Here is a 17,919-nt window from a genome sequence, read left to right on the forward strand (position 1 = left end):
GGAAGGCCTCAATGCACCCACCCACCCCCACCCCGGCCACTCCCACCACCCTTGCTCCCTTCGCCTCACATTCGCGCATGTGCATCGATGAAGCGATGATACCGTTTGTTGGTTGCGTCTCTGCCACTGTTACATATTAACTCAAAAAAATGGACAGAAAAGCGCACTTTTCCGCTTAGTTCGCATCGAAGGTGCCAAAACAGTGCCGAGGAAATAGGGCGACGATGTACGTCTGTGTGCCTGTGTGTATGTGTGTGTGCAGCCCTTTTACTGAGGCACACACACACAGCACGGAGATTCTGCTATGATTAACCGAAAGAACTGAAAGTCACCAAGACCATCAGCGAAGTGAGAGCTGCATTGCCCCTGTCCGCCCCCGCCGCACCTCCCACTTGTGTTGATGCATGTAAGTGTGCGGCTTGCTGGAGAAGAGCAAGGAAGGAGGGGGGAAGGGGGGTAACCAAAAGAAGCACATACATGGAGGATGCAGCGCCTCCGCCACGGCCACAACCGACACGGCCGCGCCGTAGAGACGTCATTCGATGCGCACCTTCTTTCGTATATCCACCAGCACCTCGTTGGTGCTGTCCTCGTCTGCCACGAGGTTTTCGTCTTCATATGCCGCCTCAGCGCCATCGTCGATCTGCAGCTCATCCAGCATCTCCTCGAGTGCGATCTCAGGTACCTCGCCGTCATCCTCGTACTCGCTCCCTGCAGCATCTTCCGCCGCAGTCGCTGCGCCGCGCCGTGCCGCGATCTCCTCGTCCCTCATACGGTAGATAGCAATGTCCTTGCGCAGCTCCGCGTCGCGCTCGATTTCGTCCTCGAACTCACCCTCATCATCGTTCTCATCAGTGCCCACGTTGGCGCCACCGCGGCGTGCGAATCCACCGATGCTCGTCGCCCCGCCCTGCAACGTGACAATGTCGAGCTTCTTGAGCTTCCACAAGCGACGGCTGCGGCGTGCCTTTTGCGAGGGGAAGAACTTGCGCACAAGTATGACATCCTGCAGCTGCTCCGGCTTGTAGCGATTTTCGTCAAGGTCCTCTTTGTTGAAGATGCGCCCCTCCAGAAGGTAGCCTTTCACAAGGTCTCCTGGGTGGAGCACGCCACCGAGGTGCGACTGCACAATCCACTCGCGGCCCTCGCCGACCTCGTTCGACAGGCACACGGTGACCAGGCCAAGCTGGTAGATACCGTTGGTGACGGGCATCAGCTGGCATTCGAGGACGTAGAACTCGGCCAGCTCGCGCGAGGTCTGCAGCGATGTGAAGGGTTTCTTCCAGTACAGGGAGCCGGTGATTTCACCAGCACGCAGAGTTCGCGGGTCCATGAAGACGATGGAGTTGAACACCTTGTGCACCAGCACCAGTGGGCCCATCCCGCCCAGAGACTTGAGGTAGTAGTCCTTGTACGGTAGAAGAACGAGGTCCTCGCGGCAGAGTGGTGCGATATCAAGCGCAAACGTGAAGTGTTGAACGGCGGTGTTATTCTTGGAGTCGTGGGAGACGAGCTGAACAGCATCACGGCGCGTCACCGGCGCCGTCTTGTTCAAGAATTCCAGAAAGTTCATGGCGTGGCTTTTGTGAGCAAAAAAGAAATCGAGGCCGTCTGGCTGCCCCTCGATGCGGATAAAGTTCTCATGCAGCCGCTTCTTCAAAATGAGCTGCTCCAAGTACAGAAACGTCTTTTTGTGGCTGACCTTTTGCCGCAGCTGCACACATGCGTCCCACTGCGGCTGACCAGTGGCGACTTTCTGGCACATAGTGCACTGCTGCCACGTCACCACATACTCGGCGACGCAGGATTGCTGAATAACGATGTTGTTGAAGACCTCTTTTTGGACGGTGAGGCGCAGCTTGATGCGCTTGCTGTGCGGCTCCGTCCAGAGAAACTTGGCGTCAACGAGCTTCGCCTTGTTGGCGTTGCTGTTGCTGCCGGCGCTGCTATTTAGCCCCTTGATGCGCTTGAGACAGATGGTAAGCAGCTCGCGGCTCTCCAGCTCGGCGCGAGCCCAGTATTTGGGCGGTTGGAGATATCGGCCGCACTCCGGGCAGTGAATCAGGATGTACTCCTTCTGCAGGCCATCAGTGATGTCGACATGGGCGCGGAGGCAGTTAGGGCACATGTTGCTGGGGTTGCTGTCAATGACCAGGCCGCACACACAGCATTGCACCTGCGGCACCATGCTGCGGTCCGGGTGCTGCTCATCATGATCGAGCTCCATGATGGCCGCGTCACGAGCCACTAGCACGCAAGTACCCCAAAGCACAGCCGAAAGATGCGTAGCAGAAGAGACACGAGAGGCGGAGAAAGGTAGGGGTGGGAGGGGAAGGCAGCAGAAATACGCGTGAGTAGCGGCGTGATGCTCCGATGCGTAAGGCCACAGTGTGCGCACAGCGCAGCACAGCAGATGTAAACGAGCTGTTCAGTTGCTGTGAGGTGCGCCAACACACAGTAGTACTGGAGCACATAAAGGGGCGAGAGAACGAGAGAGAGTTCGACGACAATCATGTCGAAAGAAGGCATCTGTGGAGGCCACTAGAGCGGCCCTCACGAGGTCCAGAGGTGCGTCTGCGTGCGCTCGCTTGCATGCCCTCATTCCTCATGAGGCTGTGGAGACTTGGCGCACTCGAGATGCCCAGTCCTCCACGCGTTGCGTGAGAATAACCCAAGAGTTCCCCGCGATGCGCATTCGGGGCGGAGTAGTCCCTCCAGGTGCAAGAGATCGAAGGGAGAGGCCAGAAAGAGCCGCAAGAACGGTGTGTTCGCCCATCATTTTTCGCGTGTCTGTAGGAGGGTGGGGTGGGGGGAGAGAATGGTAGGTCGACAGCTCCGGCCGCGAAAGAGAAGGCATTGCCAACGTGGGTGGTTTCGAAAGCACAGGCGCCTCCTGAGGTGAGCGGTAACGTCATAGTTGTTCCGAGGTGCTGGAGGTCACTCACATTGTGTGAGGCAATAACACACACTTTGAGCTTGAGTGCAGGCGCCTGTCCATGCACTCAAGTCAGAAGGAAAGAGGCCGAAAAATGCTCTCTCCCCCTCCCCCCCGCCTCTCATTCACATTAACGGAGAGAAAGGCCGACAAGAGGTGCTTGTGTGTGTGGGGGGGGGTGAACGCGCACTTCCGCCCCCATGCGCTCTCTGCTGCTCTCGGCACCGGGAGAGCATGGCCGTGCTCGTCACCCCCCACACACACACACACGAGCACACCCGCACACACAGTGTCGCCCTCTCTCCTTTGCTTTTTTCGTGCTTTATCAGGCGCCGCGTCTCGAGCGCTTTCCCTCTCCCGCCCGCGCATGTCCAAAGGAGGGACGAACAGCCGTCGCATCGACTTTCGCCGACCGACGGCTGTGGGGGCGCCCCGACAAAGGTGCGCCCATCACACAACAGTAGAAACGACAAAAGATGAAGTAAAGTGAGTGCGCGAGGAGGGTGGGGAGGGGGGCGTGAGAGAGGGACTGAAACAGCCAACAAGAGCGTTACACAAGCACACTGGCACACACATACACACGACAGCATTAGCGGTTGGCCGCCTCATGAGTGGAGGTGAACGACGCGTCAACGGAGGCGGCGCAGATGGGAAGAAAACAGGCGTGGGAAAAAAGGGAGAAAGGGCGAATGGAGAAATCGACGGGCAGAGAAGCGGAGGGGAGGAAACGGGTGGCCATAGACGGACGGCGGGAGAGGACGGAGCTCACGACAAGAGAAAAAAAGGGGGTGAGCGGCAGCAACAACGAAAATAAGCTCTTCGGGGGCAGACGCACCGGCAGCGGAAGACTGGTGATCGAGAGAGGGGATACGAGTCGGAAGGTCGCGAGGGGGGAGGCACACCGAGAGAGAGAAGCGTGTGGTGCCCAGCCTTGGAGGTTCCTTCCGTTGACGAACAGCCGTTGGGTGAAACGAATTCCGCCCCACGATCACCTCCTCGCCCTCCTCCTCCTCCGAAGGTAAAAAGAAGAGCGAGAGGAAGCTGGCGAGTCAGCTGAGCTGTGATTGTGTGCGCATGCGTGGATATATATATATATGTATATATATATGGTGGGGGGAGGGAGGGTGTGTCGGGATGTCCGGAGCCAGCAAAATAGAGGAGGTGCCTCCTGCACCAGCCCCTGAGGCACACAATACACGCACACAATCCGCACTCCTTCACAGAAGGTGCGCGTCACCACAATACACGGAAAAAAGAAGAGCGCAACACACAGACACATTGGCGTCACCACAGCAGCGACACGACACGCATGCACCTGACACCATCATGTGCAGCTCCGACAGTGCCAGATGCGCATCCCCGCAGAGATGCAAAACGCACAGACCGCCCCTGGCAGAAGAGGGAGAAGAGGGGGAAGCTTCAGAAGCTGCAACACATCCTCAGAGAAAATTTGTAAAAGGCTCCAGCCGCCTTCGACGCGACGCCGTCTCTGTAGAGAGGAGTGAATGGGGGGGAAGGGGGAGGGGTCGATGATGCCGCTGACGGTGCGCGGAACGGCAAACGGGTGGAAACAGACAAAGGCGAGGGGGTGAGGGGGAGGGGGAGGAGAGAGGAAAGGGAAACAGACCCGCAAAGGGAGAAGCGCGACAGTGACCGATGGGACGGCAACGGTGGCATTTATGTTGCCATCAGCAACGGTACAGAAGCGACCGGAAACGAAAACAGAGCAAGAGAAAGTTCAAAGAAAAGGGCCGAAGTGGAAGAGGCTCAGACACACACACACACACGCAGAGAGAGGGAGGAGCCCTATCAGGCGGTAAAGGACAGAGCCAAGCACAGCAGACGAGACGGCGCACAGAACTGCGAGTCCCCACCACCACCACCACGACAGTCACCCTCTGCACGGACGAGAACACAAGTACAGAGGGTAAAGTATGAAAATGAGGGAGAAAACAGCAAAGGGGCGTCAGCAGGGCACAGACGCAGACGCACGCCTAAACGCAGCACAACCGCGGCAGCCGCCACCAGTTGTACACATTTCCACCTCGTCCGTCGTGAACGGTTTCACCAGCATTCCGTTGAAAGCACAGGAGAGGAAGAGAGCAGAGGAAGGGAAAGAGAAAAGAGGGAAGGGAGCGGCAGGGGGGGCACGGCCGAGAGACAGAGACGGTGCGGACAGCTTACCGACGAGGAAGAAACAAAGAGGAGACGCCCCGGAAAGCGCTGAGGAGAGATGAAAGCATTAGTGGCAGGGGACAACGAGGGGAGTGGAGGGGAGGAACAGCACCGACTGCATAAACATCGAGAGAGAGGAGCACACAGAAGCACAGGAAAAAACGTTTCCTGCAAGGAAGGTGGACGGTGGGGAAGAGGGAGATGGGAAGAGGATGACACGGGGGGAGGGGAGGGGGGGGCACGCAAAATACGAAGACGAGACCTACTTGGGGAGCACACACACACCAACACCAGGTGGAAGAAGGGAGGGAGCCGGGAAACAAGGGGGTGAGTGGTCCATGGTGTATCCACTACCGATGTGCGGCGACCGAGGCTACACATATCCCCCGCCGGCCTCAGCCACGTCAGACAAAGATGCATTATCGACACAGAGAGCTACAGCACCACGCGAGCACGAGCAGAGGCCAGCGGGCGAAAAAAAAATGTGTTCAAGATCAGATCTTCTCTAATGCAGCAACGTTTTCTCCTTGAAGACGGCACCGATTCCGTGGAGCCACTGGTGACTGAGTAACTTCTTCGCCGAAGGCCGATGCTTGGGGTCGTACGAGTGCAGACACGACAAGATGAAGTTGGCCGCCAAGTGCGCCTCGCGGAAGCCGAGGTACGGTACAAGCTCTGCCTCCAAGTTTCGGCGCGGGTAGGAGCGGTAGCGCGAGGCGTAGATGAAGTTGCCGCTCCGGTCCACGAAGCGGTGCAGGTATTCCGGCGGCGGGCGAGACCCGGTCTTCGGCACCGGCGTCCCTTGCACGATTGCATCGTAGTAGTCATTGTTGCGCACGCGAATGTCCGTAATTTCGGGAGGCAGCGGCCCGAGAAGCTGCATCATCATGGCGAGATGTTCGATGTCCATGTCACGCGGCTCGCGTACTTTTTTCTTCGGATCCATGAGAAAGCTCCCAGTGATGAGCTCGAACGTCATGCACCCCACACTCCACACATCCGTCGCGCAGGTGAAGTCGAGTCCTAGCAGCACTTCCGGTGCGCGGTACTCGCGGGTCTGTATAAGTGTCCCGCGCTGGTTGTCCATGACGCCAGATCGTGTGACCGGAAAATTCTTTTTGCAGCGCATAAGCGGCGACAGCAGAGAGGAGTCGAGGTTGCCGCACATCGACGCCCACAACGACGCTGAGCCCGGCGGCTCCAGTAGCGCCGACAAGCCAAAGTCGGCAAGGCACACCAAGTGGTCCGTCGTCTGTTGCGCCATTGACTCTTTAAATTTTTCGAGGCTTATCATGTGACTCCGATCCTGGTTGTAGCTGCAGAACTTCTCCATCGAACTCACTAGCTTCGAGTCGACCGCCGCGCACAGCACGTTCTCAGGTTTGATGTCCGTGTGCACAACATTCAGCTCGCTCAGCTCGTGGAGCGAGACAAGAATCGACACGACGATGTCCTTAATCATGCGCAAGTCGTCAGCACTGCGCCGGCTGTGGTTCGCCTTTATGCGCTCAATGATGGAGAGTAGGTTAGGCCCACAAAGGGGAATGACCATGCAAGTGTGCGTGCCGAACTCGCCGCGTACGTCGAAGCAGTCAATGATGTTCGTGATCGCGGCGTGCGGCGGCAGACGCGCCTCGAGGTAGCGTAGCAGGCTCACCTCATAGCGCGTCGCCTCCTGTACGCTGGAGCGACACTTGGCGACCTTGACAGCGACGAAAGCCTGCGATAGGCCGCGGCCCATGCTAGCGTGCTTCGTGTCGTATCCCAGCCACACTGTGCTAAACTCGCCCCAGCCCAACTTCTGAATCAGCACGTACCGCGAGTGAACGATGCGGCCGGGCGTCACGGTGAGATAACCGCCCTCCTTGTAGGCATTTTTGTCCTCCTCGAAGCGATCTCTCCACTGGTCGATGTAGCGCTGCATGTGAGCCCGGCTAGAGGCGAAGGAGTAGCTCCTTGACGTCCTGGAGGCTCCCAGTGCATCGCTGGAAGCTGAGCCCGTCGATGCAGAGCTCACTCGCGTGTGTCGACGCACGTGAGTGCCCCGTGCGCCTGCTAAAACGCCGATGTCCACAGAGGAGACAGTGGCACTTGGCGAGACGGCAGTCACACTCTTGGGGAAGGAGCTGCTGCCCCCAAAGGTGGCGGCCCATTTCTCATGCGGCTTACCCGCACGTCCAGCTACAGTGCGCCTGTTGGTAATGCTGGGGCCTTGCGCGGCGCGCACCTTCTCCATGCTAGCAGTGCCAGTAGCTACAGTGCCTCCCGCACCAGCCTTGTTTGCCCCGAAGGCCGAGCCGATAGTCAACCTGAAAGGCGACGCTACGGACGACGGTTGAGCGCGGCTGTTAGAGCTGCTCCGCGTGGCGGTGGTGGTGGAACTAGAGCTGTTATCAGCTTCGTCCTCCTGCGCCGCGACTGGGAGCACAGTATCGGCTGTAAGCATCACAGCCTGTGACGACCGCTCCGCCTTCCGTACCGCGCCGACCGACACGGTAGGCGACGACAGGGCGGACTTCCGAACTCGCGCTGCTGCCACTGCCGTCGGAGCCGCAGACACTAACTGCTGCTGCGTCGGCTCGTCTACGCCTACACAGCTATCCGCTAACGGCGGCGAGAGGGGTGTAAATAGGGCTCCGCGCTGGGAGATGATCCTGGCCGCGTGCGCTGGTGTCTGGCAATCTGCACGCGGCGAGTACCGCGGAGTCGTCGCCGCCGTTGTCGTCACCGTGGTGGTAGTTGCATCGCCGCTAAGGCTTGGCGTTCTGCGCGAGGTCGAGTAGTTGCTGTCGGTCTGGCCTGCGCTGTTACCCATGCGCACGATTGTCGTGCCGTAGCGGGCGGTAAATTCGCTGTTCACGCTGCTGCCGTGTGGTTGCGTCGCTGCGGTGACGTTCGCCACTGCTGAGGAGTGCGACGACGCGGCCGCCGCCGGGTCGGTGTGGTTGGCAGACATGACAGACGTGTTGTTACTGCTGCTTGAAAGGGAGGGGACGGAGGCGCCTGCATTGGCCAATGCAGGCGCCCTTGAAGGTGTACTTGCCTGCATGAGCGCCTTCGCTGCTGCGCTGGCGCTGGGAGCGGCAACGCCCGCCGACATCACCGGTGTCACCCTTGAGCCACTTGCGTCGGTACGGCTGTAGGAGAGGTCGATAACACCGAACATCGCAGGTGACTTCAGCAACGGCGTCGGTAGGTGCAGTGCCTGCGGCTGCTGGTGTGATGCCCTGGCGTCGGAAATCGGCGTCCCGAACGACTGCGAGTCCATGAAGCCTTTCTCAGGCGACTGATGGTGGGCGAGCGTGAGCGGCCGCGAAGGCGACTGCCGAGAGTCGAAAGCCTCACTGACTCGGTCCACCGCAACGCCACCTGTTGCACTATCGCAGGCTCGGTGAGGGGTGGAGGTGGTTTCCGAAGGGGTCTTCGGTGGTATCGCTGGCGGCGACTCGAGCAGCGGCGATATGGCGGCTCGCTGATAGGGATGGGGCGTCAGGGTCGAGCCTTGGGTGATGGGCGAAGGCGCAAAGGCTTCGTGAGGCCAGCTTCCGGACGAAGGTGGCGCGTGCCTGTGCGCCACGGAGGCTGAAGTTGTGGGGAGCCGCCCCTCAAGCGAGATGTTGACCGCCGGCGAGCTGTTGTCACCGTGTCGCCGGGGGACGATCGTGTTCGCGTCAGAGCCACTGGAGACGCTACCCGGAGTAGCAACCCCAGACACTACTGACGTGCATGGGCCAACAGGTGTGGCTTGATTGCCAGCAGCGTGGCGCTGAGACGTAGTCAGCAGCTGCCTTTGCCACTGCTGTGAGGACATCCCATTCGCAGTGCGCCGATATGGCGAGGCGTCGCTCACTCGAGCGGCGCCAGTACTCCCAGAGTGCCCTGGCAAGGATGAAGCCGGCATCTCAGACTGGGTGAGCGTGTTCGTGCGCGACTCCTCTTCCGGCAGCATCACATGCCCCACCTTGCTGCGGTAGTTGACGCTGCTCTGCTGCTGCAGCGTACCGGTCATTTTGCCGGCACCAAAGGAGTTTGGACTTCTGAAGCCGCCGCTGGCGGCATCCTTCAAAGATGTCGGAGCGCTTTTCATTCGAGGGCCCTCGCTGGAGGCAAAGCCATGCCGTGAGGAGTACAAATCAGCTGCGGCGGCAGAGTTGAGCTGTCGCTGACTGTGGTGCTGTGGGTCTGGCGAGTGCGCCTGCAACGGGGGCAGCTCGCGGGAGGCAATCACCGGTGGCGGAGCAGGTGCCGAGGCCGTGCACCGCTTCAAGCACGTGGGGTAACTCCCGGAGAGGTCGGAGTTGCCCCCATGCATTCCAGCGTCCGCTACGGCGCTGCTCGGCGACGCATGGCTTCGATGAGGGAGAGATGCTTGGTTACGCGGACTCACGCCTCCGTCGCGCGTGGCAGAGGAAACGGTGCGTGTGGCCGGCGACCCCGGGCTCGAGGAAGACAGCGTACGGTTGTGCTGATGCAGTTTATCCTCCGGAGACGACTGATAATACCGCTGCTTCTGCGATGGCGTGGTGTGGGGAGAGAGGCAGCGCAGCATCGAGGAAGCGTAACCGCGCATACTGTGATGGGTAGAGCAACGGTGGGCACCACCACCGCCACCTCCGGCGACGTAATCAGGCCCCATCAGCACGTGGTGTAGCCTCTGCTTCGTTGCTGCACAACTCGCGCCCGTCGCCAGCGCTGATATGTGGGTATGCGTATATTACTACGGCTTGAGATCACAAAAAGAGAGGGAGGGAAGTCGAGAGATACTGTGAGTGCACTGAGGGTGATGATGCCACCACCCCCGCCCGCCCGCCTACTGTTCTCTACGTAACTGATGTGCTGAGAAGAGAGACGGCAGGACTGTCCACCAGCCAGAGAGAGTGGGCACACACACAGAGAGAGAGTGCGCGCACGAAAAAAACGGCGCTCTTTTTCTCGGCTGTAAGCAACAGCAGAACGACAAGAAATTGTAAAGACGCTCACAAGTTGCCGAGGAGAGGAGAGGAGAGAGGGGAGGTGGAGAGCTGACAAAGGGCTGATGATGGTGCAGGGAGAGAGAGGGAGGAAGGAAAAAGGATCAGCGTGTGAGGACTGCAGCGAAGAGAGCGAGAAAAAAGTGAAGATACGAAACAACAAAAAAGAGCGCTGGGTGGGATCAGGGTCAAAGCGAAAGGGCGAACGACAGAAAGACGCACACGGGCACAGCCATGCAGACGCACCGATTAAAATGAAAAAAAGAAAAAGAGTGAGGAAAAGGGAGTAAGAGGCGGGAAAGAAAAGTCGTAGAGAGGAGAGGGGAGAGAGAGACGCGCCAGCACTCCTGAACCCAGCCTCACCTCACACGATCGCCACAGAGACGGGTGCAGGCAGTTCAAAGAGTTACCACCCTCCTCACACGCACACACACAGAGGAGATAGAGAGAGGCAAGTCAAAATATAATCTACAAGCAACAACGCCGTCACAGCAACAGCTCACGGAGAAATATTACCTTTCAAGAAAAGGGGAGAGAGATGGGAGGCTTTAGAGAGACAAACAGACGGGAAGGGAGAGACCAGAGGGGTCGCGGGAAAAGGAAGCAGCGAACAATTTGTGGCACACGTGCGCATACGCGCACCTGCACATACACACACACACACGTGCGCACGAGTGGGAAAAAAAAGCGCTACAAAGAAATGAAATGACACACAATAGAGAAAGGGGCGGGGCGGGAGAGAAAAAGAGGCCAAACGCGCAAGAATAGATCGTCTGGACGCAGAAGACGAAGAGGAGAGGGGAAAAAAATGGAGCTCGCCGCGTCCCTCACGTTGTGCGTGCGTGAAGAACGAAACAACAACAAAAAAAAAGAGGAAAAATCCCGACGTTTGTCACAGAAAAGAAAAGGTAAAAAGAGTCAAAGTGAGAAAAAAAAGAGAAAAAAGGGGGTCGAGAGGGAAGAGGAGTGGAGCAAACAGACGTGTTGTGGGCAAAACACCACGAGCGTAAGGAGAAATTGGCCGATACGAATACGCTAAAAAGGGGGGTTGCAGTGAAGTCTGTTTGCTTGAGAAAGGAGGAGACGAAGCGCGTTCGGGGCGTACATACAAGAGCGACACAACCCGAAAGGAGGCGCCCAAAGAGAGAGGGGGGAGAAAGGGGGAAAGAAGCGACAAGCGTCTTTGAATACGGTTAAAGCTCAAGGGAGAGACTAAACGGCGCACACGCGTGGGCACGTCTCGGTGACTATAGCTATGTACAGAGGCGCAGTTTTTCCGCCTGCGTAAGCAACCGTGAAAGGTTATATCTTTTGCGGCTGCAGGGGATGCAGCTACAAGCCACAGAGGCGCGGACAGTGGAAAGGGCACGAGAGGGTGGCACACACTCGCTCAAGCGATCCCACGGCACGCGGAGCCAAGAAAATCTCTAACAAACGGCCTTTGACAAAGAGAAGCTATCTTGTTCGCGGGAGTGCACACACACACACACATACACGAACGAGGGAACAGGAGCCCGTTTGTATGTCTTAATGTGCGCGTAATTTGGACGAATAACGAGAAGTACAGCACAGCTAAAGAAAGGCGGGGGGTTCAGTTTCGATGTTTATCATCTCGGCGTAAATCAACGAAGAAGAAAAAAAACGGAGGCGAAGCAAAGAGAGAACAGTAACAATAAAAAAAAGGGGGCACAGTAGGGAGTGATGAAGGGAAGGGATCTCGCTTAGGAGGAAAGGGAAGATACAGAGGCCTTCCTCTTTGGTGTATGTGTGCTTGCTGGATTTCCTTCCCTTTTTTTTATTATCGCAGTGGTATTCCTTTGCTCCGAGCTACCGTTGTTTGCGCTGTTAGTCTCGCCCCCCCTCCTCCTCCTCTCTCCCTCGCACGCGCAAACCTCCCTCCTGCTCTTTGATAATGTCGACGCACAGTAGCGACAGAAAGAACGACAAGCAGGCAAACGGCAGTCGGACGAGGAGTTGTAAAGAGAGATACAGATGAGCCGGGAAAGTGATATGAGGAACGAGAGGAGAGTCCAAGAGGGGTAAGAGAGAAGACACTCCAACACACGCACACGCAAGCCGCCGTTGAAAACAGCCCCGCTGCTCTTTGGGGTTGAAGGGGTCGGCAAGTATGCCTCAGGGTGAGCGGGGTAGGGGAAGGAGTAAATGCGTAGATCCTCCAGAGGAGCTGATTAACTTTGCCTTCTTCGCCTTGCTTTTCCCCTCCCCGGTCGGCAATGGTGTGCCTGTCTCTTATTGTACGGCTGCCTGATTATATATATATATATAGGCGCGCGCGTGTGTGTGTGTTCAGCAGCGTCCAACAGAAAGAGAGATACAAAGGGAGAGGTAGAGAGCGTACCCCAGTGCAGAACACGAGACGCGTCTTGCTCCACAGCTGGTGAAGCGGAGGACGGACGTTTATTTTCTCCTGTTTCTTCTTTTCCTCTCTCTAATAGGGAAGCTCCGCGGCTGCTCTGTGCGCGTTTTGGGAGGAATTCGTGGGGAGGGCAGACTCCTTCGGCCTCTCTCGGGGGTGGGAAAAGGAGGGGCTGCTTCCTACTTCGAGAGCCCATGGGAAGACGATGTTTGAGCGTGCGTGGGTAAGTGTGGCAGGAGAGACGAGAGAGAGGGAGGGAGGGAGCGAGCGACGCGGCCGCAGGTGCACAAGCGGAAGGCCAACAGTAGCGGCCGGATGCAAGAAAAAAGGCATAGGAGGCACGAATTCCCCTCCCCCCTAAAGATACTCCACGACTAGCATACCAGGGCAACCGCAAGATAGCTGATAAGCGGGCGAGTGCAGGATCGCCTTTGTAATGGAAACTGCTCCGAGTGGTACACGCCCGGACGCGCTTTACACTTATCTTGTCCTTCTTTCTGTTGACTTGCTCGGCGGTGGCCGACGCGCAGAGACAGCACAGTAGCACATCTCCAGCCTGTGTGTGCAGGGGGAGGGGGCTAACGGTGAGTGTGCAAGAGCGCAATTCGCCACAACTCCCACCCCACCCATCTTCGATGACCGAGCAGGTGAAGGTTACAGATGGCGCAGCCAGACTGTGATCTCAATGCGCTTGCGAACCTTTAGACATCATAATCGTCTGGCAGGGGTGAGGGTGAGTAAGACGGACAACGAGCAACGTGGGGAGGGGAGGGGGGGAGCAGTCAAGGCAAATGCACAGAGGAAAAGGAATGCCAGCGGCGAGCACGAAACCGCCACTTACCGGCGTGAGGGGCTCACAGAGGAAATGAGGAAGGATAGAAAGGGAGAGGAGCGCCCTACGGAAAGAGAGAGCGCCGACCTCCATCCTCCCTTTCCCTTTCTTCAGCAACCCAAGGACGCCCTCACGCGGAGCTCAATATGTCACTCAGACACAGAGACGAGTAGGGGCAAGAGGGAGAAGAGAAGAGACAGGATTCTTGCATCGACAAGATGGAGCCGATACATGAATAAAGAAGGCGTGCTTGTATCATCCACTACTGGGCCCCTTCACCCCGACCTCCCACCTCTAACTCACGACGCACATGCTCTCGCCAGCAGATCTTTGAAATCACCGCTACCCTTCCCCTTCGGCTGTCTCTTCCCTTGTGCTGCCAGGCATGCACTATAGCTCGTAGAGGGACGCCCTCCAGTCGCCTGAGCATCCGCTTCACCTCTGCTACGCTCAGCACCTCGCGTGGGCTGCATGACCGCATCGATTGCCGTCGTGCGTTGCTTCTGTTCCCCGGTGAAGTGTTCGCGGCGCGAGTGTGGCGCCAAGGGCCCCAACGGTACGAACGGCACTACCCGGCGTCATCTCCCCTGGTTGACGGAGCCAGCTATGCTGGGCGCCGCCTTTGTCATCACTCGTTTCGCTGTAGGTGCCGATTCTGGCGCTGCTGCCACTGAGCTGCTGCTGAGCCACGGCATACACCTTTGCAGCTACCGTCACCGTGCCTGCATACGACTTGAGCGCCTGGCTGTTGGAAAACTGGGTGATACTTGGGCGATGCCGAGGATGCTGCACATAAAGAGCCCCAGAAACATGGGAACAAGAAAAAGGCAAGCTAAAAGCAGCTGCAGCCGGTGCGGCTAGTAGTCCCAGCGAAGAGAGATGCCGAGCTGCCTGCCGCCAAAGATAAAGACACAGAACTCTCACAACGGTGTTGGGAATGCCCTGGAATTGGATGCCGCTCATCCCACCAAACACGGCGCGCTCGCAAAGCACCGATAGCACCCAAACCACGAAGACAGAGAGTTGCTGCAGTGAGGTGGCGAGCTCGTCGATGGAGGACATATAACGCAGGAAACAGCTGAAGCAGCACGACCACGCGGAAACTGCCTAGCATGGCCGAGAAAGCAAGCAGTAGAGCAACGCAGTCCTTAAGTAAGTCGCTGGTGCAATGTTTGTTCTGCGCCACCAGGGACACTGCAGCAAAGGAAAAGACGATTACGTTGGAAAGATATCCCAAGCCAGCGCGAGCAACTGCCCCTCGCCTGCAAGGTGCCCAGCGTCGGTGGCAGCATCTGCCCCTTCCGCACCCCTCCTCCTCGCCAGGAAGAGTGTGGATATACTGGTACCTAGATTTCACCACTGCCATCTCCTTCACCTTACCTCCCAGTCGAGCGCTGGCATCTACGAATGCTAGAAGCCCCCTGGCCCAAGCGCAGTGGTAGAGAGCCCTGTTCTAACTGGCGTCGAGAGGTCTAAAACAAGCGCACGTTCATCGTCAGAGCGGCGATGGCCTCTCAAAGCCATAGTATACCACAACGCCGCAGGACGGAGAGAGTGGTAGCTGCTCTGCCTCCAGCCCACCGACGCGAGCGAGCAGGGAGGGAAAAGACCAGGCGCAGCAGCGCCACACTATACGGCAGGTAGTCGATTGTCGAAACGCAACACGGAATGAACGTCCTGTCCGCCACAGGATCCACCAGCGGCGGGCAGGATTTGCTATAGCTGTTCAGGAGCGCTGAGAAGTTCACAAATGAGCCTGTTGGGCTCTCCAGGGTGCGCACGTAGGTTTTCGTACCGAGTTGTGCGTTGGATGGTGCACCGTGGTAGCCCAGGTTTTATTCCCGGGAAACCGTTGGTGATGCTATCGCGCCGGTGTCACCTGAGCTTGAGTTTGTGTAGTCCATGAACAAGCATCGGCTGCGCTTGAGTGTGGCATCGTCGGCCCGCACGATGCCCTCAAGGGTTCCGAGAAACTCATCTACTATCTCGATGCGGCGATGGAGATGCGCGTGTGCGTGATCATTGCTCGCGGAAATGGGGCGAGCGTGGGGTACGCATCCATGGATTTCTTATTACCGACTACCTGAAACTGAAACGTTAAAAAGAGGAGCAAGGCCAAGGTGGTCAGGCTTACGAGGGAGTGAAGCAAGTCATAACCTGCCTATCTCATGTTTCCCTCTCTTCATCCCATACGCTTTCGCGCCTAGGCTAATAGCTGTGCACGTTTATCCATGTCCGTCCCCCCCCTGCCCGCCCGCCCTTGCCTTCTACACCCCACCACACACACGTCTTTACGCCCACCTCTGTGTGGCTATGTTGTTGTTTTTTGCTGTTTCCGTCGCCGTCGCTCATTCAAATACATCAAGAAGGCAGCGGATGAGTCTCGGTTGTAGAGCGCACCCCCATCGCCGCTATGATAACGGGAAACGAAAGGCAAAGCTTGAGTGAGGTGAGGAGCTGCAGAAGCGGAGCTTCAAAGAAGAAAAGTGATAGATCCAAACCTGCGATGCACTCTCGTCATGGCGGCCACCCCGAAACTAGACTCAAGATACCCACAATTCCACCAATAGCATGAAATGAATGAGAGATAGGTCGACAGTTTGAGGATTCGTGTGCCTCGACTTCTTTTTTGTATTTGATCCTCTTTTTCGCTACCTTTTACACTGCGGGGATCCGCCTCACACCTCCTCATTGAGTAAGGAAGGAGGAAGTCAAGAAAAAAATATCGACTCAGATAAAGAACGTAGGAGGCAGTCGAAAACAGAAACATCACTGCAAAATGCGCGCCCGCACGTACTTCAGCTCCAAGTGAGGGAGTAGTCCATGAAGAAAACGTAAAGATAGTGCCTGTGCACCTCCAAGTACATGTGATGAAGTGTGAAAAACATTGCTGAGACGCAGAGAAAAGAAGGCGACATCCGTCGCTCAGTCGTCACATACCGCCGGCGTCTGGAACGTCATGTAGTAGTTGCACAATGAAGGCTCCTCCACAGATATCAGCTCGTTCTCAGGGCCACACACGAGGTGCACCTGGACCTTGCGGGCCTGAGAATTCCAGCACATCGATCCCTCCTCGTAGATCAAATGAGAATAATCGTACGCGTCTTGGGACCACATACTGTACGTATTTTCTGCAAACGACTTCCATGACCCCAGAAGCACACTTTCCCCAGCACTATCGACCTGATACACATCACCAAACAAAGAAATGGTGTAAGTATAGCCCCGGAAGTGCAGCTTGAACTCCTTCCACTTAAGTGTACGCAGTAGGTCTTCCTTGGTGATGTTTGGAGATAGCAGCTTCTTTGTATCATTAATTTTCTTTTCTATATCTTTCAACTGCCTCTTCTGATCCCGGAGTGCCTCGGCAGCCTCTTTCAGCATAGCGTCTGGGTTTTGCGTCACGTCGCGCTCCTCGGGCACACCCGCCTCACCCTTGTGGTCGCATACGTAGTCGCACCGCAGTTCAGGGTGGCCGCACGGAAAGTGATATGTGACGGTGCCCTTACGCGTCTCCACACCTTCATCCTCGACCTTAGGTGCAGTACCTGCTCCATAAGCCTCCTCATGCTCATCTTCTTCCTTGTTCCCGCACTCACAGTACCCTGCGCTATCTCCCATGATAATGAAGTTGCATGGTACGCTCGAGTCGCTGTTGTCCACATCACCGGAGTCGCAGAGCTTTGTATCACGCCATCCAATGCAGGATGATGCGCGGTCTTTCGATTCGCTCTCGAAGTGGTCGCCCTCCCATTCTCCTTGCTCCGCCACCCACTCAGTCTCTGAGGCTTCTTCTTCCGCCGCAGTCACGCCCGCCGCCTCGAGTCTTGAGATACTAACGACTATATCGGTGTGCATTTCCTCTAGCGAGAGGAGGGATTTCTCCGCTTCCTCCCGGCACAGAAGTGCGGCTGAGCGCATAGCCTCCTTCGCCTCTTTCGCCTTCTTCATCTTCGCCAACTCCTCTTTGTGATGCCGCTCAAGCCCTGCAACGACCTCAGCGCATCGATTCGGGCATGAGACGCGCGATCCAGCCTCGTCGGAGCCGTCACAGCAGTCACAAATTCCGTCATTCACGCGACTGTGGAAAACCTCTTGGGAAACATCCTCGCTAGTGCATTGAAACCTCCACTTTGGCGGAAGCGGGGTGAGAGTGCTGCCACGAAGTGTGTTGCATGCTGACGTACCTGGCTCGTCACTGCCATCAGCACAGTCGCATACCTCATCGTTTACAGCACTGAACAAGATGGTGGCCGAGCCATCGAGGCAACCAAAGAGTCCTGCCTCCTTGGCTGCATGAAAGTATGCTGTGTGCTGTCTTTGCACACCCAAAATATGCCCATGCACTGGAGCGAAAGGAACGCAGAGCAGTGTGACGGTAAAAAAAGCCCACCAAGTTGCCGCCATGTGGATTGCTAAAAAATGAAGAAAAGGTAAATCGACAAACTCACCAAGTCAGCTTGCGATCTTCAACTAAAACACAAGAAAGCTGGTACCTGTGGGCTGGACCCGCATGAGAGTAGCTCACGGAGCAGAAGAAAGCAAAGTGGAAGGGAGGAGAAGAAGTAAAAGCTCGCATAATAGCAGTAGGTTCGAAAACCGCTGCTCCCAAGCATAGATGCTGCAGCAG

At 57.0% G+C, this 17,919-nt stretch overlaps 4 protein-coding genes across 4 annotated transcripts; all 4 read right to left on the reverse strand.

Annotated features, from left to right (window-relative positions):
• Window positions 1-535: 535 nt before the first annotated feature.
• On the reverse strand, window positions 536-2,227 carry LSCM1_04103 (uncharacterized protein; the record flags this gene model as incomplete). The annotated part of the gene is made up of 1 exon (XM_067321627.1): window positions 536-2,227. One exon carries the CDS (start codon window positions 2,225-2,227, stop codon window positions 536-538), a length of 1,692 nt encoding a protein of 563 aa, XP_067177858.1.
• A 3,388-nt stretch (window positions 2,228-5,615) lies between these two features.
• Window positions 5,616-9,680, reverse strand: LSCM1_04104 (uncharacterized protein; the record flags this gene model as incomplete). Its single annotated transcript, XM_067321628.1, has 1 exon — window positions 5,616-9,680. One exon carries the CDS (start codon window positions 9,678-9,680, stop codon window positions 5,616-5,618), a length of 4,065 nt encoding a protein of 1,354 aa, XP_067177859.1.
• A 4,059-nt stretch (window positions 9,681-13,739) lies between these two features.
• LSCM1_04105 (uncharacterized protein) lies at window positions 13,740-14,252 on the reverse strand (the record flags this gene model as incomplete). The annotated part of the gene is made up of 1 exon (XM_067321629.1): window positions 13,740-14,252. One exon carries the CDS (start codon window positions 14,250-14,252, stop codon window positions 13,740-13,742), a length of 513 nt encoding a protein of 170 aa, XP_067177860.1.
• Window positions 14,253-16,214: 1,962 nt separating this feature from the next.
• On the reverse strand, window positions 16,215-17,696 carry LSCM1_04106 (uncharacterized protein; the record flags this gene model as incomplete). The annotated part of the gene is made up of 1 exon (XM_067321630.1): window positions 16,215-17,696. One exon carries the CDS (start codon window positions 17,694-17,696, stop codon window positions 16,215-16,217), a length of 1,482 nt encoding a protein of 493 aa, XP_067177861.1.
• Window positions 17,697-17,919: the final 223 nt, after the last annotated feature.

Source organism: Leishmania martiniquensis, chromosome 26 (genome assembly GCF_017916325.1).
Source record: "Leishmania martiniquensis isolate LSCM1 chromosome 26, whole genome shotgun sequence".
NCBI classification, from domain to species: Eukaryota; Euglenozoa; class Kinetoplastea; order Trypanosomatida; family Trypanosomatidae; genus Leishmania; species Leishmania martiniquensis.